Raw genomic sequence first — 25,379 nt, forward strand, 5'->3', positions numbered from 1 at the left:
AGGTGCTCAGCACGACCGTCGGTCATCAGTCACGAAGAATCTTCAGCGGGTTGATCGAACTTCGGGCGTGCGATCGATCACGTTCATGTAACTTAACCTAATCTAAGTAAATATCAGACAGATCAATGAATTTTTTTCCTGCCTGAACCGCGATTTACTTCACTGCATGAGGTGGTAAACCCAGGATTGACCTAACTTAGCTCAAGAGGTTAACGAAATTTCATGATTCATGACTGGCCCTCAGTGTAGGCCGTCCGGAACCCTGTGTGGCTTGAGGCGGTCCACCTAATGTATGGTCGCTGAGATTTGTGACGACTTTACAAAATTATCACGAGTCATGAGACGAGGTGCACCCAAAGACACGCCGCTGCGCACCAATGATTCACAAATAAGTTATACGCGAGTGAATCGAGACTTTGTTTGTCTTGACAAATCTTGTGAACAGTCATGAATGGAAGATGGACAGAGTCTAGATGCATGACGGCTGGCATGAACAAAAAAAGTGCGAGATGTAAGACGAAGCCGACCTCTGAGCGGATCGTGGTGTTTGGCTTTGAGCAAGATGATCATGTTCCGTCGCCTGATACAAGGATTTGAACCATGCATGGCGGGGCACGCTCACACCTCACGCTCCGCGCTGCGTGTTCGAGCTTGCGAGACTCGTGTCATGCATGCATCGTGAATCATGAAGGACACCATGCATGTTTTCATCTGTCATTCATGTTGCACACGTCGGCACTCACGACTTACGACTCATGACGGTTCACGACTCATGACTCGGCATCAGGTTGATAGTATTCATTGATCATCATGCATGGTTCGTGTGTCGCACACACGAGGACAGACGGACACTCAATCGGCACGACGCTACGGTAAAAATTTATCCATTATGCATTCACGTTCTTTGGCTCCCAAGGTGATTATGAAAAGTTAAGTGCCTGTTGGGGCGAGCGGGATTGGCTACCATAGCATGGCCGGGCTGAACCCAAGTAACGCTTTGATAGACACAATTCCGACGCCGACGCCGACTGAGATGAGAAAAACGTGAACGAAAGCCCTTTTTTTGAGAAGTACAGTAAGAAGATCCGGCACGATTTACTTGTGTGCGTCATACGACTCGTCGGAGGTGTGCTCGCTGTCGTGAGAGACGCGCTTCATGCCGGCAAGCTCGTTGCTGACGCAGTTCTGCTTGTCGTTGAGCTTGCGGTTCTTGACGAGGAGGCCGAGGACGATGGGCGGGACCGAGAGGACGATGGAGACGATGAGGAGGATGTGGATGTAGTCGTTGTAGGCGTTGATGATGCCGGTCCTCTCTGGGGTTCCGATGGGGTAGGTGGTGAGGTACAGGGTGGGGCTGGCGTAGATCTTGGCACGCGTGGCAGCATCGAGCATGGGCAGGTACTTGTCGAGGTAGCCGGGGAGGACGTTGGTCTGGACGGCGCCGACGACGGCGTTGCCGCAAGCGCCTCCGATCTCGGTGAGAAGCAAGAAGTAGGCGGTGACGGTGGCGACGTCCTGGTGGCGGACGCTGACCTGGGCAGCGACCTGGAGGGTGACGCCGAGGAAGCCACCGCCGAGACCCTGGAGCACCTGCGGGAAGACGGCCTGAACGTTGGAGGAGCCGGCCTCGCGGTACTTGATCATGAGGCCGACGCCGACCATGCGGATGACGGCGCCGGAGATGAGGATCCACTTGTAGTTCTTGGTGCCGAGCGAGATGAAGCCTGCGGTGATGCCAAAGACCGTGAGGGCGAGCGACTGGCAGTTGGAGAAGTAGCCTGCGTCGATGAGGTTGTAGTCCATGACGATCATGGACCAGGTGTAGGCGGGGACCCAGGAGGTGTAGAAGCTGAAGAAGTCGAAGAAGCCGATGGCGGTGGCAAAGTGGACGTCCTTGTTGAGCCTCCAGCGACGGTTGAGGATGGGCTTGGGAGCGAAGAACTCCCAGATGCAGAAGCCGATGATCATGGAGCCGCCGAGGACGAGCATGGCGATGATCCAGCCGGTCTGCCATCCGTTGGTCTGGAGCTTGGCGAGGTTGAGGGGGAGGAGGAAGAGGAGGAAGCCGCCGCAGAAGAGGAAGAGGCCGAGGGTGTCGATGTCGACGAGAAAAGCCCAGATTGCGCTGCCGAGGGGCATGCTCTTGTAAGGGTGAGCGGGGATGAGGCCCTTCGCCTTTGCCCTCCTCTGGTTGACGAAGAGGGCGACGATGATGAAGGAAGCGGCGACGGGGGCGCAGATGGTGAAGAAGCCGGGGCCCCATCGCCAGTTGACGGTGACGATCTTCTGAGTGATCTGGGCGGCGGCCCAGAAGTTGAGGATGTAGGGAAGGCTGACAAGGCCGATGGAGACACCACGCCACTTGGTGGAGATGTAGTCGGCGAGGACGATCTGCTGCATGATCTGGACGCCGGTGTTGCCGATGGCGTAGAGGACGGTGCCGCCTGCGACGTCGCGGGTTGTCTGAGCGACGGCGACGATGATGAAGCCGAGGACCCAGAAGACGACGGAGATGATGTAGGCGGTTCCGCGACCGAAAACGTCTGCGAATTTCGCGATGGGGAACTTGCCGACGGCGATGAGGACGGCCTGTACGATGCTGATGGCGGTGTAGGCGGGGTAGCCGTTGAACTGCATGGTGGCAGCGGTCTGCCACGCGTACATAGTGTTGTTGTCGAGGCCGGCGAGGTAAGCGACGAGGGCGATGCCGAAGATGCCGACCCAGAGGGTCCAGTCGGCTACGCTGCGGCCGGCCTCTGCGGCGATGACGCCGATCTGCTTGTCATTGAGAGTTTCCTGGGACTCGGAGAAGGAGGACTCCTCCTCGGCGCGCTCGACAACGCCTGTAGGGTGCGACATGGTGAAGGCGCTACTGCAAAGCAGATGGAGCAGGGGGAAGGGAGGGGATGATGGAGGGAGGGGGGACGTATGGATGGGAGGGAGAATTTTTCACTTGATGGGCAAGGGGGAATGTGGACGTGCTTATCAGATCACGAGTTAAATAGGCAATGGGCAATCGGTCGAGGGCTGAATGACCAGAGGGAGAGAGCCACGAGAACGGCAAAATGAAGCGAGGAAGCGAGGGGATGGATGAGCTCGGGTTGTGGCTAGCCGAGGGATACGCATGTGGTGCTAGCGAGGCCGCGGTGTAGAAGCACGAGCGAAGAAGCGATGCGGGAAGAGCCGGATGAAACTTTTTTTTCTCTTGCCATGTTCACTTGTTCTCTTCTGCAGGCACAAGCGAAAGCCGCATGGCGTGCGGCATGCGAAGCGAGGAGGGGAGGAGGAGGAGGAGGAGGAAGTGGATTCACAGTGGGGAGCGGCGAGGCAGGGAGGACGAGCATGTGGAAGGGCAAGCCAAGAACTCGGAGAGCGAACTTCATGCGCTGCACGACGGGCGAACGAACTTGGTCGTCGGTGGCAAGGAGCAAATCAGATGGCAGCGAGAGAGCCTTGCGGTGGCGAGAGGAGCGCAGGAACAATGCGGTGGTGCAGAAGTTTGACACACAGATAGAGTAGTGTGGCTGCGAGTCCAGTATGACTTATGCGAGCGACGCTGACGACAAGGCTCGGTAGTCGAGCGGAGACAATGGACGATGGTGCAAGGGCACACCAGCAGGGAGGGAGAGGCAGCCGGAGCTGAGAGGGCCGGGCCAGGATGAACCGGAAACGGCGTGCGCTTTTCGATCAGATTGGTCGGATCAGATAACCAAAAGAAGAGAAAGAGAAAAAAAAAATTTGCCGAGCACGGCAGTTTGGCTCGAGCAGACTACAGTAGCGGTGGGGCATTCAAACTCAGACGGCCGCACTGGGGCCAAGGTAAAGGCGCCGAGAGGTTTCGAAGCTTCCACCGTGCATCCCTTCGCACCCAGTCGCACCCAATGAGATGAGCAGCCTGGCGTGCCAAGCCTTGTTGCTCCCGTCTCCGTTTGAAAACGTCCAAGTGGGTGTAGAGCGAGGTTGCGCCAGATCGGATCTGATAAAGAATCCTCCTTCCACCTCCCACCTCGCCCGAAGTTTTTTGGTTTGCTTCAAGTTGGTTTTATAATAGCTTTGGCTCGGAGCTATGTGACTGTTCCGTGCGTGCCATCCAATCCATCCAGTCACAACCGTGGTCGAATTTACGGCGAGCGTTGTCGACCTCGGTGGTTCTGACTCACGTGTGCGAGTGGTGGAGCCGCCAAGTCCGTGCACTTTGGCGGCTTCGCAACACGCGACCGATGCGCCTCTGGTCGCTTCGGTCCCGATCCATTCCGCCCTTTTTGCACAATCACATCGCACGCACGCACGGCTTCGGCGCGTTCGGCGCTTTCGGCGCAAGTCGGTCAGAACGACCAACGTGTGAACGATCAAAGCAAGGTTGGCATTACTCCCGCAGCGCGGCTTCGTTGAGCGCCTCGGCATGGCGCATGTTGAGTTGCATCTCGAGCGTCTCGCACTCGTCTTGCAATGCATCCCTCTCTTCTTGCAGCGCTCTGAACACACCCTGCGCCACGCCCTGTCGACTGTCCAAACGCTCCACTTCCCTGCGCAGCGAGTCGAGTCGCTCCGCACGTCCGCCCTCCTCGTCTCTGCGCAGCCGTGCAAACGTGTGCTGCGAGATGGCCGCCTCCTCCAACGCCTTGAACGTCTCCCTCGACGTTGCGCTCAGAGCCTCGCTCCTCGTCTTGTATCCTCCCAACACTTTGCCCAGCATCTTTTCGCCCTTGGACGCCTGCTGAGCTGCAGCTGCCATGCTGCTCCGCGCGTGCGACAGATCCTGCTCCAGCCTCGCCTTGTCGGTTCGTGAAGCTGCCCATCCGCGCTTGAGCGCTGCCTCGAGCGTCGCCGTGGTCTCGTCATCATCATCGAGCGATGCAGCAATCAGCCTCCGCAGCACCTCGTCGTTGGCGCCGGCGAATCCGAGCTGGCCCGCCAGTTCGGCACGCATCAGTTCGCGCGCGGCGGAGAGAGAGTCGTCCGAAACCGCCTGCAGCTCCACCGACTCGGGCTCAGGATGCTGACCGCCTGCGATGGGATGTACATGAACATCGTGATGCAAGAGAAATGCCGTTTCGCGCGCCACCATGAGCTCGACTCGTTCCGAGTATTTCGCCTCGACCTGTGCGATCGTCCGCGCCAGATCCACCTCGGCCGGTCGAGGCAGATTTCGGCGCACCACTTGACTGCGTCTTGCTTCTGCCCTGGCCTCCTCCTCGGCGGCCTCTCGCGCCATCCTGGCATCGCGTTCCGCTGCATCTTCTTGGCGCGTCGACGCATCGCCTTCCTGGTGCCCACTCGTGCTCGCCTCGGGCTCGTCGTCGTCGTCATCGACAACAATGTCGAAATCATTCTTGGGCGCGGGCAGCGACGAGAGTGCGTGGCGGAGGCTCGACTGAGCGAAGTTACGCGCACGTTTGAGGTCGCGCGGCGTCTCGGATCCGGCCCGACTGCGGTCCTCGAGGTTGAGCCCGAGGTTGTCGCGCAGCGGAGTCCTCAGAGGTGTGCTTCCACCGGCTCTATCAGCAGACGCGCTGCGCTCGTTTCGGAGCGTGTTGGTGAGGAGCGGGTTGGGGGTCTGCGGGACTGAAAGGCGCGTGCTTGAATCGCTGGCCGCCTGGGATCCATCTAGGTCGGCGTTGGCATCGCCCAGCAGCGGCGTCTGAGCTGCGGACATGAGGCGCAAATTCCTCGCCTCTCTCATGAGTGCATCCTCGTTCGCTGCGACCTGCGGTGTGCGCGCGGTTTGCGCCGAGTCGAGCGCCGAGTACTTTTCAAGCAGCCCGTCGGTCGCATCGCTCGAACCCTCCTCGACGAGCGAGCGCGCACGTTCACCCGCCTGGCCGATCTTGACGATGGCCTCCAGCTCGTCCTGACCCACTTGGGCGGCGGGGAGGTTGAGTTTGCGCCGCTTTGTGATCTGTTCGGCCTCCTTGAGCTTGCGGATCTGGTCTTCGTTGCGCACCGAGGCAGCCTGTTTGTTCTGCTTGCTCTTTTCGTCGGCTTCCCTCTGACGTTTGTTCTTTGAGCCGTCGTCGGGCCCGTTTCTGCTGTTGAGCTCCTGCAGCGTCTTGCCGACGGGCGCCGAGTAGGATTTGGAGGCCTCTGCGCTCGTGTCGTAGAATCCGGGCAGCGGCTTCTTCTCGAAGGGGATGTCTGCGTTGTAGTCGATGGCGCCCTTTTTGGGCTTCTGCTTCATCGTGATGCCGGCAGCCTTGAGCTCTCTGCGCTTCTGAAGCATGGCGAGACGGCGAGCCTCTTCGAGAGCGCGCTCACGAGCCTTGCGCTTTGCCTTTTTGCCCTGCGTGTTGGCGAGACGGGCACGCGCTTCGGAGAGCATCTCCTTTTCGTCCTCGTCCATGTCGATGGGATCGGGTCGTGCGGGCTTGGTTTCTGGATCCGGATCGATCTCACCGGGACGCAGTCGACGCACATCGTCTGCGGTCGGAACGGCCTCGCCAGTGCCTGTGAGTGCGAGGGAGCTGGTGCCGGGCTGATTGTCGTGCGCCTCGGCTTCATCGAGAAGTTTCTGGTATCGCTCGAGGCACTGGTTGGCGGTGCGTCCGACGAGGGGTGCGATGGTGCGCCATTGTGTAGGCATGAGCTTTGCGAGGTGCAAAAGCTTTTCGTCTTCTTCTCTGGACCATTCTGTCTTTTTGATGGATGGGTCGAGCCATTCGTACCAGCGCGCCTTGCACTGCTTGGGCGTCTTGCGCACGAGCAGCGACGAGATGCGCGCCCACTGGTTGACGCCATACTTGGAGATGGCGGCCTTGAGGATCTCATCCTCTGTATTCTTCCACACGCCGCCCTTGATGATGACGCGGACCATGGTGAAAGCTTGCCTGCGTGAAGGCGGTCCGGTTGCGGTGGTGCGGATGTAGTAACGAGAGAGTAGAGGATTGCGAGGTGGAGCTTCCAGGCGCGGTGGAGCGAAATCTCGAATCACGTGGATGCGAGAAAACAGTGGGCGTGCTTACATGCGCTTATGTCACCAGCTAACACTCGAATTCTGAATTTTTCGAGCGCGCCCGAGGTTTGGATGCACCCCAGAGCGTGGCGAAGACACGGAGGGTGCACCCTGTAACCTGGCTGAACGCGCATGGCCGGCCAATCAAGGATACGCCGCAGAGATGTGTTCGGATTGGTCTGCGTCGACGCCGAATCTCATTGTGCGATATTGTGGGCTCAGTCATCATTGGAGGTGAGTAGGTGTACTGTATGCTGAATGCTATGATATCGACGCTAAGCACGAGTGCGGGGGCCTTGCAGCGAAAATGTGTTCAGAGTGGGTGAGACAGTTGGGTGCAACAGAGGCGCGCGCGTGTGTTGAAGCTGCATTTCGGCCCACTCTGAGCCGCCGCGAAATTGCGAATTGCGAGCACGATATCAGAGGACAACGGACGAGGCGAGGCGAGGCGAGGCAAGGCTCGATTCTAGACAAGGCCGGTCTCGTAAGCAGTGAGTGCAGCCACTTTGCGTCACGATGCTGTACGGCGTGGTGCTCAGTTACAGCCTCGGTGATTCCGAGTGGATCGAGGCGCCCATAGCATGCCACAGAGAGAGTAAGGCGGCTCGGGGTGGCTGAGCGAGGGCCAAGCGTCGGTCTCCCCCGCCTCTCTCTATCTCTCTCTTTGGCGCGCAAGGAGAGTGACCGAGGGCGAGGGAAAAAGAGCGAAGAAGGGGAAAAAAGGGGGGGCCGATGGCGATCTGCAAGTCAACTCTGAAACCGACACCTCGGAAACTTGTTCAAATGCACGGCGTGGGCAAAAAGGATGCAAAATCGAGCGCTTGGGGCGCAGGGAGGCGAGGCGGCCTCTGCGCGTTCAAATGCAAGGTGCACCTCGAATTGAAATTGGCGACTATGGCGCGACTACAAACTGGGCTAATCGGAGCGCCTTAGCGTGCATCGCGCGACAGCCCTCTTCAGCCCTCTTTGACAGGGCGGTGCATTCAAACAGAAGCGCTCGACAACGCAATTTGCTGCAAAACCACACGGCGGCTGCCGCTGCAACTAAGCTCCTTTCAACGGGCCGACGGGAAGGCTGCGCTCCAAGTCAGGAGCAGAGCAGAGAGGCGCGACGGTACGTCTGAAACCTCGACAGGCAGACAGACAGGCAGACGTGCATTCGTCCCCTTTGTCACATCACATGGGCTCTGGGCTCAGCGCGCCATCATCCCCTGGCCTCCTCTCCCTCTTTCCCACCATCCCCGCTTCATCCTCCATCCTTCGTCGTGTCTTTTTCCCCTTTCTTCTCTTCCATCGCGTCCTCGCATCATTAGCATCACGTCGCGCGCCCGGTTCGCGCCTTCATTTCGTCCGCAACCTCCAACTTATCCTTACGTGTTGATCGACTGGTTCCATCATCACGCGCCACCATCTCCCACTTCCCATCTCAACTCGATCCGATCCGCTCTGGAGCACATTGTATCGCCTGTCACATCTGCTTTGTACGCTGGTAGTCAAAGCCCTTTCTAATCCTCGTATCACCATCACCGTCACGACACCATGATCAGCGCCTCGCCTTCGTTCTCCTCCCCAAACATCCCGCAAGGCTTCTCCGCAGCCACTTCCTCGCCTCAGCCTCCTTCCTGGAACGCCAACGACTCTCCTCACTCGCTCGCCATGTCCAACTCAACCATCGACCCGCACTTTTCCCCAGACCACATTGCTCCTCCCGGCTTCCACAACCCCATCGACGCTCCCTTTGGCGCTCACTTCCAGCCTCAAATCCACAACCACTGCGCTCCCGGCACCATCCTCATCCAACCCTCCATGTATGCCCCCCACGACCCGGCCCCCTTCTGGAAGCCCGACATGGTCAAACTCGAACCCGGCACCGACGTCTTCTCCACAGCCCACGTGGCCCCGCAATTCGCCTTCCCCGGCTCGCAGCCCATGATGGCAACCATGAGCCTCCCCGCCTACACAACCCATCCTATGGACAGGCGCTTCACCTTCTCGGACGCCGAATCCATTGGCTCCGTCCCTTCCCCCAGCTCCACTTCCGAGACTTCCACTCGTCCCGGCTCCGCCAAGAGGGGTGCCAAGCGCAAGCAATCCGCAGCCGACGCATCGCTCGACGCCGCTTCCGAACAGACCTCCGACGCCGCCTCCAAAGCTACCAAGAAGCAGTCGCGCACAAACGCTCAGCGACGTCCTCCCCCTTCCGCATCGCACGTCACCGAGGCTGGCAAGCCCTTCCCCGTCATCGACACTTCTGCAAAGCACTCCAGCCTCTTTGTGCCCCCCGACACCTCGGGCCTGACCAAGCGCGAGGCGCGTCTCGTAAAGAACCGCGCCGCCGCCTTCCTCTCCCGCCAGCGCAAGCGCGAACAGTTCGAAGAGATGGAGGTCAAGTGCAGGGGCATCTCCATGCTCGTATACCGCATGTGGGAGACCATCGCAGGCACCGACGCCCCCCTCGACCGCGTCGACGCAACCCCGCTCGCCGCAGTCCTCGCAAACGAAGAGCCCATGGCTCGTCTCTGCCTCGAAGAGGTCATCTCCAAGAAAGGCGCTTCCATCGCTCCCACCGCAGACGAGCTCGAAGGTTCCCCCGCTCCCGAGGCTCCCTCCGCTCGTCGTCCATCCGTCGTACCCACTCCGGCCGCTCACAAGAATGCCGACACCGCCTCTGCTGAGCTTGAGCGTGTCCGAGCCGATCTCGCTGCTTCCCACGAGCGCGAGAAGCAGCTCGCTCACCAACTCGACGCCATGCGCGCCAGTCTCGCAGCAGCCGCCATGCCCTTGGACAACAGCGTCGGCGTCGCCGGCTTCGAGTCCATCGACGTCACTGCCGCCCAATCCGGCCTGGCTTCGCGCTCCCAACCTTTCAAGGGCGTTCAGGGCGCAGAGCTTCCCCTTTTCGTCCCCGAGTCGCCCCTCTCCAAGTTCACCCACATGGATGCAGCCATGCCCGACGCAGCTCACGCCGCCTTCAGCCTGTCCAAGACCCCGACTCTGGCCACTTTTTCCGAGACCGCTATGCGCAACCGATCAGCGCATCAGCCCTTCGTCGCAGACAAGCTCCAAGGCTTCGGCATGGGCCTCGGTCTCGACTACAAGTTCCCTACCGCCTCGCTGCCCTCCTCGCCCTCCACAGCTTCGTCCTCGTCGTCGCACGACGTCCACCACGCGCGTCATCTCTCGCTCCCCTCCAACAGCCTCGCCACCGCCAAAGCACCAAGCACGTTGGCTTCGGTGCTGCTCCTCGCTGGCATGTCGTTGATGGGAGCTGGTCCCGCCGAGTCGGCCGCATCCGCAGCCCGACCCACTAGCCGCAAGCCTGCGCGGGTCGGCCGCAAGAAAATGCTCAAGGACGCTGCAGCGGCTGACCGTGCGGACGACAACGACGGCGAGCCCTCTTCGCACCTCTCGGACGACGACCTGCTCATGGAGATGGGTATCGACTCGGCTTCCATCTCCGAGGCTGACGACGACGATGACGACCAGCTTGACGACGATGCGATCAAGCACACGACTGCCACCGCGAGCAAAGCCACCGTCTCGGCACCTGCTCTGAGCTGCGCCTGATCTGCCAAGCAGCGCTCCTTTTCCCCCCTTTACGACCACAGCGCGCCTCGCCATGCGCTCTCACGACAGGAAGCCGAGTACAGCTTCAACGACCAAGTTCCTGTGTACCATCATGACCTTGCATCTCTCCCTCGTCTCTTTTTTGCCTGCCTTCGTCACGTTTCCGGAACTGTATTCTCACCCACCTCTCCCGCTTTCCACCCCGACCCGCATACATGCACGAGCATTTTCGCTGCCCGCGCGCGCCAAGGGCGTCCCCGACGAGCTGGTTCTCTTGCGGATGCGTTTGGCGCGCCATTTTGTGTTTCGATTTCTCCATCATCCCCCTTTCTTCGGCCGTGCAGGCGCTTCTGCGGGACCCCTCTACTGCGCGCTGCAGTATCGACCGGGGTCGCAGAATCGCGCCTGCACCTCCACGACTGGCCTTTTGTACATGATTCAAATCAACTTTTTGCTGCTCCTCTCAACTTTTGGTTCTCGCTTTTGAATGTGTGTGTCACGAGAAAGAGGTGATGGTTTCGGGCGTGAAGGTGAATGAATGCATTGCAACATCTCAGCTGGGGGAAAGGAAGGAGGAGAGTGCGAGAGGAAGTTCTACTCGTCGTCATCGTCGTCTTCGTCTTCGTCCTCGCTGACCTCTTCGCCCTTTTCCTTGAGTCTGGCCTTGTCCTTCTTGCGCTTTTGGGTGAGTTCCTCGAGGAGGACGAGGAGGTCTTCGTTCTCCTTTGCGATCTCGTCCTTCTCGGTGCGCAGCGTTTCGAGCTCCGCACCTCCCTCGCTCTTGGACGCGCCCTCGAGCGACTTGAGCTTGGCTTCGAGCTCCGTCTTCTCTTTCGTGAGCTTGTCGACTTGCGCGGCTTTGGATTCGAGCTCCTTCTTCTCCTTTGTAAGCTGGTCGAACGTCTTGACTTTGGCCTCGAGCTCCTTCTTCTCCTTCGTGAGCTGGTCAAGTTGCTTCGCCTTGGCCTCGAGCTGCTTGTTGTCCTTGGTCGACTTTTCCAGCTGCTTGACTTTGGCCTCGAGCTCCTTCTTCTGCTTCTCCACCGCACCGAGCGTCTGCACTTTCTTCTCCAGCTCCGCCTTCTCCTTCTCGACTTTGCCTAGGTCGGCGAGCTTCTTTTCGAGATCGTTCGCCTTGGCATCGGCAGCGTCGAGCGTCTTGAGCTTCTTCTCGAGCTCGGCCTTTTCTTGAGCCACCTTGTCGAGCGCTGCAAGCTGCGTCTCGAGCGCTGCGTGCTTCTGCGAAAGCTCCTCGAGCTGCTTGGTCTGGCCTTCCGCAGCAGTGTGCGACGCTTCGAGGTCGGAGATCTTCTTCTCGAGCGCAAGCTTTGCCTCGGCCTGCGTCTTCAGTTGGGCGATTTGTGCCGTGGCTGCCTCGAGCTCGGCTGCTTTGCCTTCCAACTCGGCCTTCTCGCGCAGCGCCTGGTCGAGCTTTGCCTGCAGCTCTTCACCGTTCGAAGTGGCGGCACTCGACGCCTTGAGCTCGGCCGCCTTGCTCTCCAACTCGGCCTTCTCGCGGAGTGCCTGGTCGAGCTTCTTCTGCAGCTCTCCCTCGCCTTGTGCTTGTGCTGGGGCACGATCAGCGGTGGACGCTTCGAGCGCGGCCACCTTCTCCTGCAGCGCTGCGATCTCGTCCGCACGCTTGGTCGCGAGCTCGCGCGCCTCGAGCAGATCCTTCATCGCGGTGTTGCTGCTGCCGCCCGCTTCGACGTCTTGCTTCTTCTTGAGCTCGTCGTGCGCCTTTTGCAGCGCGGCAAACTCCTTCTGCGACGGCTTGCCCGCCGAGATGCGCGCCATCTCCGAGGTGAGCTGCAGCACTTTGCCGTTACTGCTCTCCTCCCTGGCCTGGGTCTCTTGCAGCTGCGCGGCAACGGCGTCGTGACGCGTTTGGATGTCGGCCAGCGCTGCAGCTTGCGCGGACTTGAGCTGCTCCAGCTCGGTCTGTGCCGCCTGCAGCTGCGGCGCGTGCGAGGAAACCGTCGTCTCGGCCGTCTCAAGCTGGCTGCGAAGAGCCTCGATCTCCTTGGCGTGCTGCGCGGAAAGCTCTTCGATGCGCTTTTCCAGTACCTCGATCTCGCGCGCCTGCTTGGCGACTGTATCGCGCAGTGCCTCTGCCTGGCGCTGTGCGTCAAGCAGTTCAGCAGGCACCGCAGCCTGCGCTGCCGACGACGACGCCGGGTCCACCGTGATCGTCTTGGAGATCAGCGTCGAATTGGCGCGCCAGAACTCGACAAAGGACCAGTCGAACCACAGCCCGGCACGGCGGCGCTTGGACAGATGACCGAGCCCGTTAACTTCGAGATCCTTGTCCTGCGCTTCCTCGTCCGCCTTTTCCTTGTCTTCCGGCTTGGCTGGCTCAGCGCTTGCCGCAGAAGGGTCTGACGCTTTGGCTGCGGCAGCTGCAGCGGCAGCAGCAGCCGCGGCCGCGCGTGCTTCAGCCTGCTGCTTTGCGCGCAGCTCGTCGGCTTCAGCCTGCTCTTCGACGACGATGAGCTTCTCGAGCACGTCGGGCGTGACTTCCCTGAAGCGCACGTCGTCTGCGACGCGGCCGATGCGCACAGCGAACTGGTCGGCGCCGATCCTCGAGTGCAGAATCGGATGCATAGTCTCCCTCGTGACAGCAGCCTTTCCGGGGTCGGTGTCGAACTCGTATGCGACGCCAAGCAGGAATGCGGCAAGGCCTTGGATGAGCGGATCGACGCCCGAGGACTGCGCCACGGGCTGGATCACAGCTTGCAGCGTGGCGGACTCGGATAGGAAGTCGCGCACGCTGAGCGGCGACTCGAAGAGCCACACGGAGAGCAGCACGAGGTAGCCGATCATAATGCGCGTCCAGTCGGCCGCCGAGTAGGAAGCCGAGGAGACGGTTGCGCCCATAGCCGAGGCGCGCTCCTTCCTGACGGCGTCGGCGAGCTCGCGTTCGGAGAGCGTAAGGTTGCCGACGACGACCTGAATGAGCGAAGACGGCGCGTCGTCGTCGTCATCGTCGTCGTCTGCCGCAGCGTCTTGGTCGGCACGCGCGTTCCTGACGATGCTACCGTCCGGGTTGACGGCGATTGCACGAGCCGCCTTCTTGGCGGTCTCGCTGGAGCGGAGGAGGTAGGAGAAGAGCATGGCGGCCACAAGGTGCTTGTACGCATCCGCGTTCGCCGAGCTCGCATGCGTGGAAGGGTTCTGCAGGATGGCTTCGAGCAGCACCTTGCCTGCGGGGGCAGCCGAGGCTGCCGCACCGTCGTGCTTGTCGTCAGCGTCGGGCGCCATGCCATTGATGATGGCGAGGCGTGCGTCCATGTTGTCGGCGACGTAGGCGCGGAAGCAGGCGATGGCAGCCGCTCTGAATCCGAGCGCGCCCTTGGCGCCCGAAGTGCCGATGGCAGTGTCGACGAGGCACACCACCGCAGGCTTGGGTTCGGAACGGCTGAACGACACCTCGGGGACAGGCGGCTGAGCGGCGTGCTCGTGCTCACCGGACTGGCGCTCGAGCGCATCCGGAATAGGGGCGGACACGAGGGTGACGGGCTGGACGAGCAGAGTGGAGAGAAGGTCCTGGTTGGGACGCGAGGCCTGCATGAGCGAGGCGGCGACATGGAGCGCCTGTGCCTTGAGGCTGGCCGGTGCTGTGGAAGCGAGCGCCAGATCGAGCAGACACTTTGTCATGCCGCACTGGAGGAGCGCGCCCTGGTTGGCGCGTCGTCCATCTCCCTGGCCGCCGATGAGGAGCGCGGCGATGTCGAGCACGATCTTTGCGTTTGTCACCTTCTGCTGATCCCAGTCCTGGAAGCAGAACGCCTCGAGCTGGCGCGCGTACTCTTGCTCTGCGTGCTTGGATGCAAACTCGTTGTTCGGCGGGCCGGGGGGATAGAAGAGGAGCGGTGCGAGCATGGGGATGGAGAGCGTCTCGCGGAAGTAGTTCTGATTCGAGACGTTGTACCTGAGGAGAGCCTCGAGGCCTTCGAGAGCGTCCTGGACGATGACGCCGCCCTCGACCCTGCCTTCGGCAGCGCAGACGTCGAGGAGCTTCTCGAAGGCGCCCTCGAAGGCGACGAGCTTCTGGATGTCGGCGTTGCCATGGACGAGGTGCGGGAGGAGCAGCAGCGCTTCGTTGCGAACGATCTCTGCGGACGAGCCTGCGCCCTCTGCGAGACACTCGAGGATGGCGCCGCATCCGCCGGGAGCGACGAGCACGTGGTCCTGCACCCTGTGCGGACGGTTACGGAGGAGCGAGCCGAGGAGTTGGAGCGAAGCGAAGCGGGTGTAGAAGGCGCGATCGGGCGCAAGGAGGGGCAAGAGACAGTGTAGCGGACCTGGCTGTTCGAGGAAGACGTCGGTGTGCAGAAGCCCTGGGGGCGGCCCCTGTTCGTGGAGCTTTCGCTTTGGAGTCTGCTGGTTGTGGTTGGGATTGGATGCGGCACTGTCTGCTGATTGAACCTCGCAGAGAGTGATGCAGCACTCGATGAGCGCTCTCGCGGTGTCTTCATCCTTGGCGTCGCGCTGGAGCGAGGTGAGCAGGGCAGGGAGAGCATGCTCGCCGACGGCCCTGTTGTGATCACGGCTGAGACCCTTGAGTGCGAGGACGGCAGCTCTCCTGTCCTCGATGTCGATGCCGTTCTCATCTGCCTTTGCGAGACGGTCTGCGAGCGTCTGGACGGTGGAGATGGCGGACTGGTTGCCTCCGCCGGGTTTGGCGAGGTTGGAGTACTGCTGCCGCAGGATGTTGAAGCCGTGCAGCATGGTTGCGAACGGGCGCGGCTGCTGCAGCGAGACTCGATGGGCAGTGTTGAGTCACAAAAGGGTTTGTGTGAGAGATGATGGAGGTGGTGGTGGTGGTGGTGACGTGGTGGAAAGTCGGACACGTCGGCGTTGGAGTGTGAGAGGTGGGAATTGACAGCAAAGTGGCGCGTGCTTCTTTCCGCTCTCCGCTTTCCCGCCTCGCATGCTTCGCAGCCCGATATTTCACACTCCCACGCGCGGCATCGGCAAAAACAAATCGGGCGATGGGAGAAAGCAGAAGGAATACAGATTCGGGAGAGAGACATGTCTCGACAGCGACAGAAGCGCCTTTGCGCATTGGACCGGAGAGCCTAGCAGATGTGTATATACAGACGATGGATGAACGAGCAACAGAAACAAGAAGCACGACAGGAGCTGAATGGATGGAAGGACGCCTAGAAGTCCATGTCTGCGTTGGACGTGGTGCTATGCGCTGGCGAGCCGGGGATGACGGCCTGACGGAGACCGGACCTGTTTGCAAAGAGGGCGGTGGGCTTGGCCTTCATGTGGTGCTTGCGCTTGGCGAGGTTGAGCTTGGAGGTGACTGGGCTGAGCTGTGCGTCTGTGGGCGAGTAGAAGCTGTTGGCGGCGGCGGCGCGCGCGGCGAGGGGCGCGGTGGCCTTGCGGTGACCCTCTTCTTCGGTGAGGGCCGAGATCTTGCCGTCCTGCGCCTTGCGCTTGAGTACGACAAGCGAGTGGACCGTCTTGATGTCGTCGCCTGCGTTCGAGAGGCTGAGCACATGGTCGAGCACCATGGTGCGGTGGGGCAGCGACTCGGGCGTGACGAGCAGACGTTGACGCAGGGTGCGCTGCGAGTGGCTCGACAGCAGCTCGGCAAACTTGGCACGGATGCCGTTGGGTCCGACCACTACATCGCCGGTGGGGAGGGTGAGGATGGCCTCGTTGGCAAACATGGAGAAGCAGGCATCGCTGGGCGTGGCAGAGGTGTAGAGCTGGTGCGACGAGAACAACCAATGCAACAGAACCAGGGTCAGTCCACAAATCTGTTATGGTCGAGAGGCAGGTGGGGCGCACTACTCACCTCTTGGAGAGCGTTGAGGAGGTCAGCTTCGTCGTCCTTGGGCTGCCTCTCGGGGAGGAGCTTGGAGTGCTCGGGTGCGAGACCGGCGGCGTTGAGGCGGGTGTTGGATCCGTGGAACATACTTGAGGAAGGGCGGGCGAGGGCGATTGATGATCGGATGTTGGTGGTGGTGGTGTTGGTGGTGAGGAGATGCGTCGGGTGGGAGGACGTCGAGAGCTTCTGCTTGAGGAGTTGGTTGGTGTTGAAGAGAAAGAAGCAGCGGCGAGGGGAAACAGTTTTATTCCAGGCTGAGCGGGCGCTGCCCGTTGTAGATTCTATGGCCAACTGAAGGAGGACCCTGAAACGAGCTTGCCCGCAACTCCCTAAAAGAGGCTGCCAAGTGTGATTTCGAAGCTAGCAGCGTGATGTCATGCACAGCTGCTGCACGAAAGAGAGTGTGACACTGCCAATTTCGCCGTTGATCAACCTTCTACCCCGGCTTGGTCGGGTTCCTGCTCTCGCACGACTCACTTGATCCATCCATGAAGTTTGCTGTTCCTCCCTGCGCTCTCTGATTCCGCCTCTCCAGCGTCCTCGTATCTCCCCACCCTCATTCAACGAAGCCTCTTTCGGCGATGCTACTGAATCAAGTCAGGAGCTGCTGCAGCGATAACGTTCAGCGTCGGACTTTGACCCACAACACCTGCAATTCACAGAGGCGCGGCGCGGCGAGTCAGCGTCACGTGGATTTGGGTATGTTAGGGCGGCATACTCCCAACAAATCTAAATTTCAAATTTCGCACGGTCGCATGTCAGGTTCCGCGGCTGCGAATGTGGAGCATCTCGCCATGCTCAGGCCACCGTAGCTTAGCTCTAGCTTCACCACCATGCAGCGCGACGAGCTGGAGTCGCTCGTCGAGTGCTTACTTCCAGGCACGCGCGTCGCGCGCTCCACGCACCTCTCCGAGCTCTGGGCAGGCTACGGCCACATCTACCGCCTCACGCTCTCGCCGTCGCCGTCCCAAGATGCAACGTGCATAGTCAAGACCATCTGTCCGCCGCCCTCGGCCGGAGGCGAGCAGGACGAAGGCCATCTACGCAAGATGCTGTCCTACCGCGTCGAGGCCAACTTCTACCGCGACTTTTCGGCACGGCTGGCGTCTCCCGACGACGGGTGCCACATCCCCACGTTGCACGCTGCGTCTTCGTCCGACCATGAGGCACAGACGCTTGTGCTGGAGGACCTCGCGATCCGATTCCCCGTGCTGGCCGAAAGACGAGGCACACTCACCGATGCGCAGCTCAACAAGGCGCTGCAATGGCTTGCATCCTTCCACGCTCGGTCGTGGAACACCCAATCCTCCACCTTCTGTCCTCCACCATTGCAGGCTGATACATGGTCGGGTCGGGGGTTGTGGCAGCAAGGCGGGTACCACTATCTCGCCACACGTCGCGACGAGCTTTCCAACATCGAACCACGATCTCGCTGGGGCCAGCTTGGTCTACATGCCCAAAGCGATCTGCCTTCGATCGTCGATTGGTGCCTCAACAATCCGACCGACCGTTCGCGGTTGTGCCTGATCCACGGTGACGTCAAGGCGGCCAACATGGCCTTTTCGCGCGACACGCGCCACATGGCCATGTACGACTTCCAGTACGTAGGCATCGGACTCGGCGTGCAGGATCTCGCCAAGTTCCTCACCACCTCGATCCCCTCGCATCACCTCGCACGCGGCGGCGAAGAGGCCCTACTGCGCACCTACCACAAGGCTCTGCTCGACAGACTGCCCAAAGGCGCAGAGTACGAATTCGACGATTTCATGTACGACTGGCAGCTCGCCCTCGTCGCCTGGGTGCGCTTCTTGGCCGGCTGGAGCGGCGGCTTCTGGGGCAACGTCGACTGGCTCACCTCGCGCGTCGAGGCCATCCTCACCGACCCCAACTGGCTACACACCATCCGTCAGCGCTACCAAGCACACACTCAATCCTAGACATTCGATGAGAGACGACTGAAAAAAATTGCACGGGCCTGAAAGATTGTCAGTCCTTCCTCTTCTTCTTTGGCCTCTCGTCGCCCTCGTCGTAGCCGGCGTCATCGTCGTCGGACGACGCTTCGGATGGCGAGCCGCCGTCCGAGTCGGAATCGGCGGCAAAGTCTTCGTCCTCCTCGCTGTCTTCGTCGTCATCTGCGCCGCCCGCCGCGCCCATCTCCTCGTCGTCGTCGCTCAGCAGGCCCGCTGCCGCAGCCGCCGCCAGTCCACCCGTCTCCTCGGCCATCTCGTTCTTGATGCGCACCTTGCGCTCCGCAAGCCACGCCTTGAGCCGATCGAGCTCCTCGCGCGAAATGGACTGGAACGTATGATCCGTGCCGCCCTTGGTGCTGACGCGCAGATCGAACGTCTTGGACGACGCCACGGCTCCGCCGACACGCGAAAGGATGGCCTGGTGGATTTCCGAGTAGGGCACGTAGACCGGCTGCTTGGACACCCACAGCAGCGACTTTTCGAGCGGATACAGATTGCCGTCGGCCGCCTTGACGTTGCACTTGATGCTCGTCTGTCCAGACGACGACTCGAAATCCGTGGGCGTCGCCACCTTTTGGCCGGACAGCACCTTGAACATGTTGGTCACGATGCGGAACGTCGGCTCCTCGTACCGCTTCTTGAGCTTGCCGTCGTACTTTGTGGCGATCGTCTCGTCGTCGAGGTTGAGTTCGGCGTCCATCTCCTCCTCGCGCGGGAACTGCAGCACCAGGTACGGATAGCGCGTCTGACCCTGGCGGATGGGCGGGTCGAGGCCGATGACGAGCATCACGTGGATCTCGTCCGACTTGGGCAGCAGGAAGAGCTTGTTCATGGAGCTGTACAGGATCTTGTAGTCGTACGTCTTGCCGCGCAGTCGGATGAATGTGCTAAAGACGTCAATGTCGTAGCGACCACGCGGCGTGAGCACGAGCACCTCCTTGAACACGACGATCGAGTCGCCCGCCACCTGGCCGATGTCAGCCTTGGACTTGAGCGCCTCGTGGAACGCCTCTGCTGCGGTCTCCTCGTTGTTGTCGTCGTCATCGGCTGCGCTCGCTGCATCGCTGCCGTCGTCCTTGGCCGCCTGACCGGGCACGTAGAGACGCATCTCGACGAGCTGGTCTCCCTTGATGCGTCTGGACTTGGACGAGGAGCCATCGGTGGAGCCAGTGTTGGCACCGGGCTGCTGCTGCTCTGGGTTGAGGAACTCCATGGACACCTCTGTCTTTGCGATGTTGCTGTTGGCGAGATGCGCGAGCGGCAGTTCGAAGGCGAGCTTGTCGCGCACGAGGAACTGGACGTCGTGGTTGGTGATCTTTGCCTGGCCCCAGTTCCATCCGCGTGTGGAGACCTCCTTGGAGTCGAGGTTCTTGTTGAAGTACTGGCGGATGCTCGACGAGAGGCGCTCAAAGTCGTCGCGCACAAAGCCGTCGAAGTTGGTGCGTCGCGGGTTGGTCTGCGCCGAGGAGGGTGCATCGCGGTCCTTGACGAGGAATATGGAGAGCTGGTAGTTGCGTGCGACGCGGATCCACTGGAAGGAGGCCATGTGGTCGGCGGGGATGGTGATGGTGGTGCCTTCGCCCACGGAGGGTTTCCAGCCGAGACCGCCCTGCGACATCCTGAGCTTGCCCGGCGTGGTGTCGAGGCCGTGGAAGATGTTTTCCCACTGTGTTGTTCCCGACATGATGGCGAAGAATGCGAGAGGTGGTGGTGGTGGTCGTTGAAAGAGAAAGGCTGAGTCGCCAGGCAGTGAGCACCGACCACCACGACGAATTTGCTGCAGCTTCGCTTCTTCTGGCTGCTGCGCCTCAACGCGACACGAGAGTCCAAAGTGGCAGCCGATCGAGCGACACTCCGACTCTCTTTCGAGGCGCGCCTTGCAAAGGTCAAGTCGCGCTGCACTGCGCTGAACTGCGAATGTTCGGATGTCGGGAGAAGCGTACATTTCACCGTTGTTACATCAATAATATGTCACAAAGTCGGAAATCGATTTTCGAGGGCGAAAGCGATGTCCGCACGGATCACTGCCGGTCGGAGTGCGGAAGCTGCGCAGTGCATGGAGAGAGAGAGATGACCGCACAGCACAGCTGCAGTGCCCGACGTTGAGGAGGGAGAGGGGGGGGGAGAGAGCGAGACCGACAGGGCCGCGTGTGGCTCGAAATGTCTGACAGCGTCAGCCGAGGTGAGCGAGCATCACCCCCACTTCTTCCCTTTCCAACCCATCCATCCAAAGCTCTCTCGCTCCCCACGCCTCGCTCCTAGTATTCGAACATGAGTCGCTTCGTCCGACCGTCCAAGTACCGCCACGTCTACCCGAACGTGGGCAAGAAGGAGGCGTGCTACGAAAACGTCAAGGTCTCCAACAATGCGTGGGACACCAACCTGATCGCCGCCAACGGCAAGTACATCTCGATCAACTGGAATGCGTCGGGCGGTGGTGCCTTCGCCGTGATCCCCGTGAGCCGCTCGGGCAAGCTGCCGGACATCTACCCGCTCTGCCGCGGCCACACCGCCACCGTGCTCGACACGGCCTTCAGTCCGTTTGAGGACAACTTTGTCGCCTCCGCCTCCGACGACGGCACCATCGGGCTCTGGAAGGTGGACGACGCCGCGTTCGAGCAGCTCGACTGGTCCGACAAGGAGCGCGAGCGCAACGGCGGCGTCACGGACTTTGAGCCCCTCGCGCGCGTCTCGGCGGGCGGCCGCAAGGTGGGCCAGGTGGTGTGGCATCCCACCGCCTCCAACGTGCTGGCGGCAGCGACGGGCGACCACGTGGTGAAGCTGTTTGACGTCTCGCACGCCTCCACCGCCGCCTCTTCGCCCAGCATCAGCCTGCGCGGCTTTAGCGACACGATCCAGTCGCTCGACTGGGACTACACCGGCACCACGCTCATCGCCACCTCGCGCGACCGCAAGATCCGCACATTCGACCCGCGACAGGGCGAGAACCCGGTGCAGGTGGCCGACTCGCACGGCGGCATCAAGGGCGCGCGCGTGGTGTGGTGCGGCGACAAGCAGCGCGCCATCACCACCGGCTTTTCCAAGATGTCCGACCGTCAGATGTTCCTGTGGGACACGGCGAACCTCGCCGCCGGCCCGCTCAAGCAGGTGACGCTCGACTCGAGCAGCGGCATCATCATGCCCTTCTGGAGCGACAACAACATTGTCTTCCTCGCCGGCAAGGGCGACGGCAACATCCGCTACTACGAGCTCGAGAACGACGAGCTGCACTACCTCACCGAGTCCAAGTCGAGCGAGCCGCAGCGCGGGCTGACGTTTGTGTCGCGCCGCTTCCTCAACACGGACGAAAACGAGATTGCCAAGGCGTACAAGATTACGGGTACCACCATCCAGCCGGTGTCGTTCTGCGTGCCGCGCAAGGCCGAGTCGTTCCAGTCGGACATCTTCCCGCCTGCACCCAGCGCCGTCGCTGCGCTGTCGGCCAAGGACTTTTTCGAGGGCAAGCGCGCCCCGCCCAACCTTATCAGTCTGGAAACGGGCAAGGGTGTAAGCAGTGGCGCGAACGTTCCTGCTCCGACGCCCGCGGCTTCTGCTCCAGCACCAACACCCGCCGCTGCGCCAGTCTCCTCGCCAGCGCGTGCTGCTTCACCCGTCAAGGCGACGCCCGTTCGTGCCGCCTCACCTGTCAAGTCGGCGCCTGCACCTGCACCCGCTGCTGCGCCGGTGGAGGCCAAGAGCTTTGGCGCGGTGAAGCACGACTCCATCCCTCCCGCTGCAGCAGCTGGCGGTGCGAATGGCAGTGGCGCTTCGGGCGAGGTGGAGCGACTGTCGTCGCTGGTGGCGCAGCTGCGCACGCAGGTGGAGCAGCGCGATACGCGCATCCGCCATCTCGAGGCGGAAAACGAGACGCTCAAGACCAACCAGGCGCGCGCGCGCGAGGCTCTGCTCAACTCGCTCTAGATTCGCGCACCGCCTAGCAATGCACCAACCCATTCGCATACGCCCGAGTGTCCAGGGATGTTGTGCAGCGTGAGTGGAGAGGGGCGGGCCACCTTGGTTGGTGACGGTCGAGTGAGCGTTTGGGCGCGCATGAAAAGGTGTAGGAATTGAGCGATTGCATCTTTTGGAGTCGCAACGAGTTGGAGGATTGGATCAGTTCGCGTTAGGCGGTGTTTGGTTTGAAGAGTGTCTGCCTGTACCACTTGAGCTCGTCGATGCTGGCGTTGATGTCGAACAGCGCTCTGTGCGCCTGACCCTTAGACTGTTGTGGGTGCTTGTACAGCGCATCTTGACCGTACCACCTTTTGGCGAGCTCCTTGATGCTGCTAACATCGACGATGCGGTAATGCAGATGCTGTACCAGCTCTGGCATTTCCTTGACCAGAAATACCTTGTCGGCGTGGACTGTATTTCCTGCCAAACAGGCAGCGTTGGGTGTGGGGACTCTATCCCTCACATACGCTAGCAGGGCTGCACGCACCGAGGCATGTGGGTGCGACGAATCCGACTGACACTCTGCCGTCAAGCCCGACTCTCCATGCTGCCTCACGCACCTACACCAACCGAAATCATCATCAGTAAGCTTAAATTAGGGTTAGGAAGGGGGATGGTGGACATACCAGGCGTTCATATTATCCAGCACATCTTTCGGGGTTTTGATCACATAGCTCACTCCACCGTCGAGCGGGGTGAGGTCGCCATCGGTGATGATGCACGCCACTTCGAGCAGTTGGTCAGCCGTGGTGAGGCCAGTCATTTCGCAGTCGATCCACACCAGTGGTCCGTCCCCCGCATCCAATCGTCTCGTCGCCGGAGGAGGCGGGATAGGCGATAGCCCCTCTGCCTCCATCGTCGCCAAGGGTTCGAAGAGTGCGGTTAGCGCCGACCAGAGTCCAGCTTGCGGAGGCGAGGTGTGCAGGATGCGGATGCGAGTGCGTGGCCGCAAACGTGCAAGGTGGCGGAAAGGTTGCGCTCGAATCATACGCGGTGGTGGTGGAAAGGCCAGATGGGCGCAGTCGCAAGCAAGTGGTCTGCGCACGCCCCGACCAAAAAAAAATCAAAAACGCAGGGTCCACACCAACGCTTCAACGCTTCAACCCTCCACGTCTGTGCATCTTGACCGAGTTGGGTTACGGGGTGCTTAGGTTCGGGCGCACTGCAAGCTCGGCGCAACGCTTGCATCAACACTCGACGCCTAAGTCTCCCTTCACAAGCTTTAGAGTTGGCGCAAAACACACACACCAACTATCACCGTAAAGTAGGGTTTGACTTTTGCATTGCCGGCGTGCTATTCTGCGCTGGCATCGACATCGGCGTCTCGGGGCTGGAGTTTGGCCATCTGGCTCGGATGCACGGGGATCGGTTCGTGGAACGCCTCACTTTCGGGCTGCGATGCTGCGGTATGTGCTGCGGTACTCGCCCTCGGCTCCTCCTCGCTCTGCGTTTGTTCTGTCGCAGCTACTTTTGCACTTGCCCCGTTGCTCTTGGTTGCAGCATCCAATCTCGGCTGTGACAGCGGCTTGGTGACGCGCTGGGCGGCGTCGAGTTCTGCCAGATTGCGCTGGAGCACATCGAGCGACGTGCCCTCTCCCAGCACCTGCACCTCCTCTTCCCCCTCTGTGGTAGTATACGTCCAACGAATCGTGCCTTGGGCATCGGTGACTCTCCACCGGTCGTACTTGAGTGTGCCGACGACGTACGGTTTGAGCCTCAACCACGCCACCCTCACCTTTGTCGCAAGGATATCGCGATTGGCACGTAGACTCGCCGTGCCCTCGGGTTCCCAGTCCTCATCGTCTACCGGCGTTGCATTGCCCCTGGCGCGGCCGAACTTGGGACGGATTCCGGCTCCCTTTGCGTCTGCGAGCGCCGCATCGCCGTACGCACGCGCCAGCGCACGCGTGGCATACTCGAACTCGACGCACGCATCGCGGTAGAGCGTCTCCATCTCCCCCGCCGTCTGCGCATCCTTCTGAATATCGTTTTCGCCCTCGTCCGGTACGGGGTATTCGAAAGCCCAATCCATCTTTCCTCCTGGTATCGTCGATTGAGGCAGGTGCTTTGCAGGCACATGGTCGCTGAGCTCGTCCACCGACCACGTCAGGTGCACCTTGTCGCGCACCACCGGATCCAGCAGCGGCCTGAGGATGGACCAGATCGGCTTGAAGATCCACGGTGCGCCGTGCACGTACACCCTCGCCAAGGTTTCCGGGTAGAACGACTCCATGGTCTTGGCCATGAACAGCACGACGCTCCAGTCCATATTGCGAATGCCGAAATTGGACAGGTTGAAGATGACCACCTTGCGCTCGACGGGTGGGGGCATGAGCATCTGCAGCGTCTCCTGCATGAGGATCACGCCGCGCTTGAGCTCGTCCGCGGTCTGGTTGGACGAGTAGTGCGCACCGACCTCGATAAAGTACACCGGTTCGCCCGCTGCCGTCGCACCGTAGATGTACGACAGGCCATTGTTCATGATGTTGAATCCACCGCGTGTGCTTGTAAGCCCGAGCTCGGCATGCTTCATAATGGCGGATACGTTGTACTGGACGCGAAACGCACACGTTGCACCGATGATGGCGAGTGCCCGATCCACATCCCACTTGCGCGCGCGCAGACACCTTAGCATGTACGCATCCGGGTGTTCGCCCTTGACGATCGCCCAGAACTCTCTGCGCAGCGCCGCCCCACCATGCTGCAGCAGAAACGCCTGCATCTCTTTACTCTCCTCGAGGTGGCGCAGGTGTTCCTTGAGCCTATCATCCTTGGGTATCGCCGATGGGTCGAGTGCACCCGCATTGGCATCGAGGTTGTCGTGCGATGTCGAGGCGGACGACGCAGGTTCGGACGCGGTGGCTCTGTGCCTGCGACGTTGGTTGGTGCGACGGCTCGAGTCGGTGCTGGCGCGTGGATGTGGTTGCGCGATCGAGTCGGTCGAGTGCGACGAGATCTCGCACAGGCGCAGGAAGCGACGCCAGAGCTTGAACAGCGCGAGCGTCTGCGACGGCGTGAGGTTGGCACGGTACCCGGGCGAGTGGAGGTAGTCGACGGCGCTAGACTCGAGCATGTTTGCCATAAAAGTGGGGGA

The 25,379-nt window shown here is 60.9% G+C and overlaps 10 protein-coding genes across 10 annotated transcripts; 3 read left to right on the top strand and 7 right to left on the bottom strand.

Moving 5' to 3' along the window:
• Window positions 1-1,095: 1,095 nt before the first annotated feature.
• On the bottom strand, window positions 1,096-2,859 carry PAN0_012d4517 (drug:H+ antiporter; the record flags this gene model as incomplete). Its single annotated transcript, XM_014800054.1, has 1 exon — window positions 1,096-2,859. The coding sequence occupies one exon, from the start codon at window positions 2,857-2,859 to the stop codon at window positions 1,096-1,098; it is 1,764 nt and encodes a 587-aa protein (XP_014655540.1).
• A 1,507-nt stretch (window positions 2,860-4,366) lies between these two features.
• PAN0_012d4518 (CDC5 protein) lies at window positions 4,367-6,811 on the bottom strand (the record flags this gene model as incomplete). The annotated part of the gene is made up of 1 exon (XM_014800055.1): window positions 4,367-6,811. The coding sequence occupies one exon, from the start codon at window positions 6,809-6,811 to the stop codon at window positions 4,367-4,369; it is 2,445 nt and encodes an 814-aa protein (XP_014655541.1).
• Window positions 6,812-8,488: 1,677 nt separating this feature from the next.
• Window positions 8,489-10,516, top strand: PAN0_012c4519 (uncharacterized protein; the record flags this gene model as incomplete). The annotated part of the gene is made up of 1 exon (XM_014800056.1): window positions 8,489-10,516. One exon carries the CDS (start codon window positions 8,489-8,491, stop codon window positions 10,514-10,516), a length of 2,028 nt encoding a protein of 675 aa, XP_014655542.1.
• A 594-nt stretch (window positions 10,517-11,110) lies between these two features.
• PAN0_012d4520 (transporter) lies at window positions 11,111-15,247 on the bottom strand (the record flags this gene model as incomplete). Its single annotated transcript, XM_014800057.1, has 1 exon — window positions 11,111-15,247. One exon carries the CDS (start codon window positions 15,245-15,247, stop codon window positions 11,111-11,113), a length of 4,137 nt encoding a protein of 1,378 aa, XP_014655543.1.
• Window positions 15,248-15,681: 434 nt separating this feature from the next.
• PAN0_012d4521 (uncharacterized protein) lies at window positions 15,682-16,448 on the bottom strand (the record flags this gene model as incomplete). Its single annotated transcript, XM_014800058.1, has 2 exons — window positions 15,682-16,239; window positions 16,329-16,448. The coding sequence occupies 2 exons, from the start codon at window positions 16,446-16,448 to the stop codon at window positions 15,682-15,684; spliced, it is 678 nt and encodes a 225-aa protein (XP_014655544.1).
• Window positions 16,449-17,194: 746 nt separating this feature from the next.
• On the top strand, window positions 17,195-18,298 carry PAN0_012c4522 (uncharacterized protein; the record flags this gene model as incomplete). The annotated part of the gene is made up of 1 exon (XM_014800059.1): window positions 17,195-18,298. One exon carries the CDS (start codon window positions 17,195-17,197, stop codon window positions 18,296-18,298), a length of 1,104 nt encoding a protein of 367 aa, XP_014655545.1.
• A 49-nt stretch (window positions 18,299-18,347) lies between these two features.
• PAN0_012d4523 (SSrecog-domain-containing protein) lies at window positions 18,348-20,015 on the bottom strand (the record flags this gene model as incomplete). Its single annotated transcript, XM_014800060.1, has 1 exon — window positions 18,348-20,015. One exon carries the CDS (start codon window positions 20,013-20,015, stop codon window positions 18,348-18,350), a length of 1,668 nt encoding a protein of 555 aa, XP_014655546.1.
• Window positions 20,016-20,602: 587 nt separating this feature from the next.
• PAN0_012c4524 (microtubule binding protein) lies at window positions 20,603-22,252 on the top strand (the record flags this gene model as incomplete). The annotated part of the gene is made up of 1 exon (XM_014800061.1): window positions 20,603-22,252. The coding sequence occupies one exon, from the start codon at window positions 20,603-20,605 to the stop codon at window positions 22,250-22,252; it is 1,650 nt and encodes a 549-aa protein (XP_014655547.1).
• Window positions 22,253-22,454: 202 nt separating this feature from the next.
• Window positions 22,455-23,273, bottom strand: PAN0_012d4525 (ribonuclease H-like protein; the record flags this gene model as incomplete). Its single annotated transcript, XM_014800062.1, has 2 exons — window positions 22,455-22,845; window positions 22,912-23,273. The coding sequence occupies 2 exons, from the start codon at window positions 23,271-23,273 to the stop codon at window positions 22,455-22,457; spliced, it is 753 nt and encodes a 250-aa protein (XP_014655548.1).
• Window positions 23,274-23,579: 306 nt separating this feature from the next.
• On the bottom strand, window positions 23,580-25,358 carry PAN0_012d4526 (phosphatidylinositol transporter protein; the record flags this gene model as incomplete). Its single annotated transcript, XM_014800063.1, has 1 exon — window positions 23,580-25,358. The coding sequence occupies one exon, from the start codon at window positions 25,356-25,358 to the stop codon at window positions 23,580-23,582; it is 1,779 nt and encodes a 592-aa protein (XP_014655549.1).
• Window positions 25,359-25,379: the final 21 nt, after the last annotated feature.

Source organism: Moesziomyces antarcticus, assembly GCF_000747765.1.
Source record: "Moesziomyces antarcticus DNA, scaffold: scaffold_v10012, strain JCM 10317, whole genome shotgun sequence".
Lineage (NCBI taxonomy): Eukaryota > Fungi > Basidiomycota > Ustilaginomycetes > Ustilaginales > Ustilaginaceae > Moesziomyces > Moesziomyces antarcticus.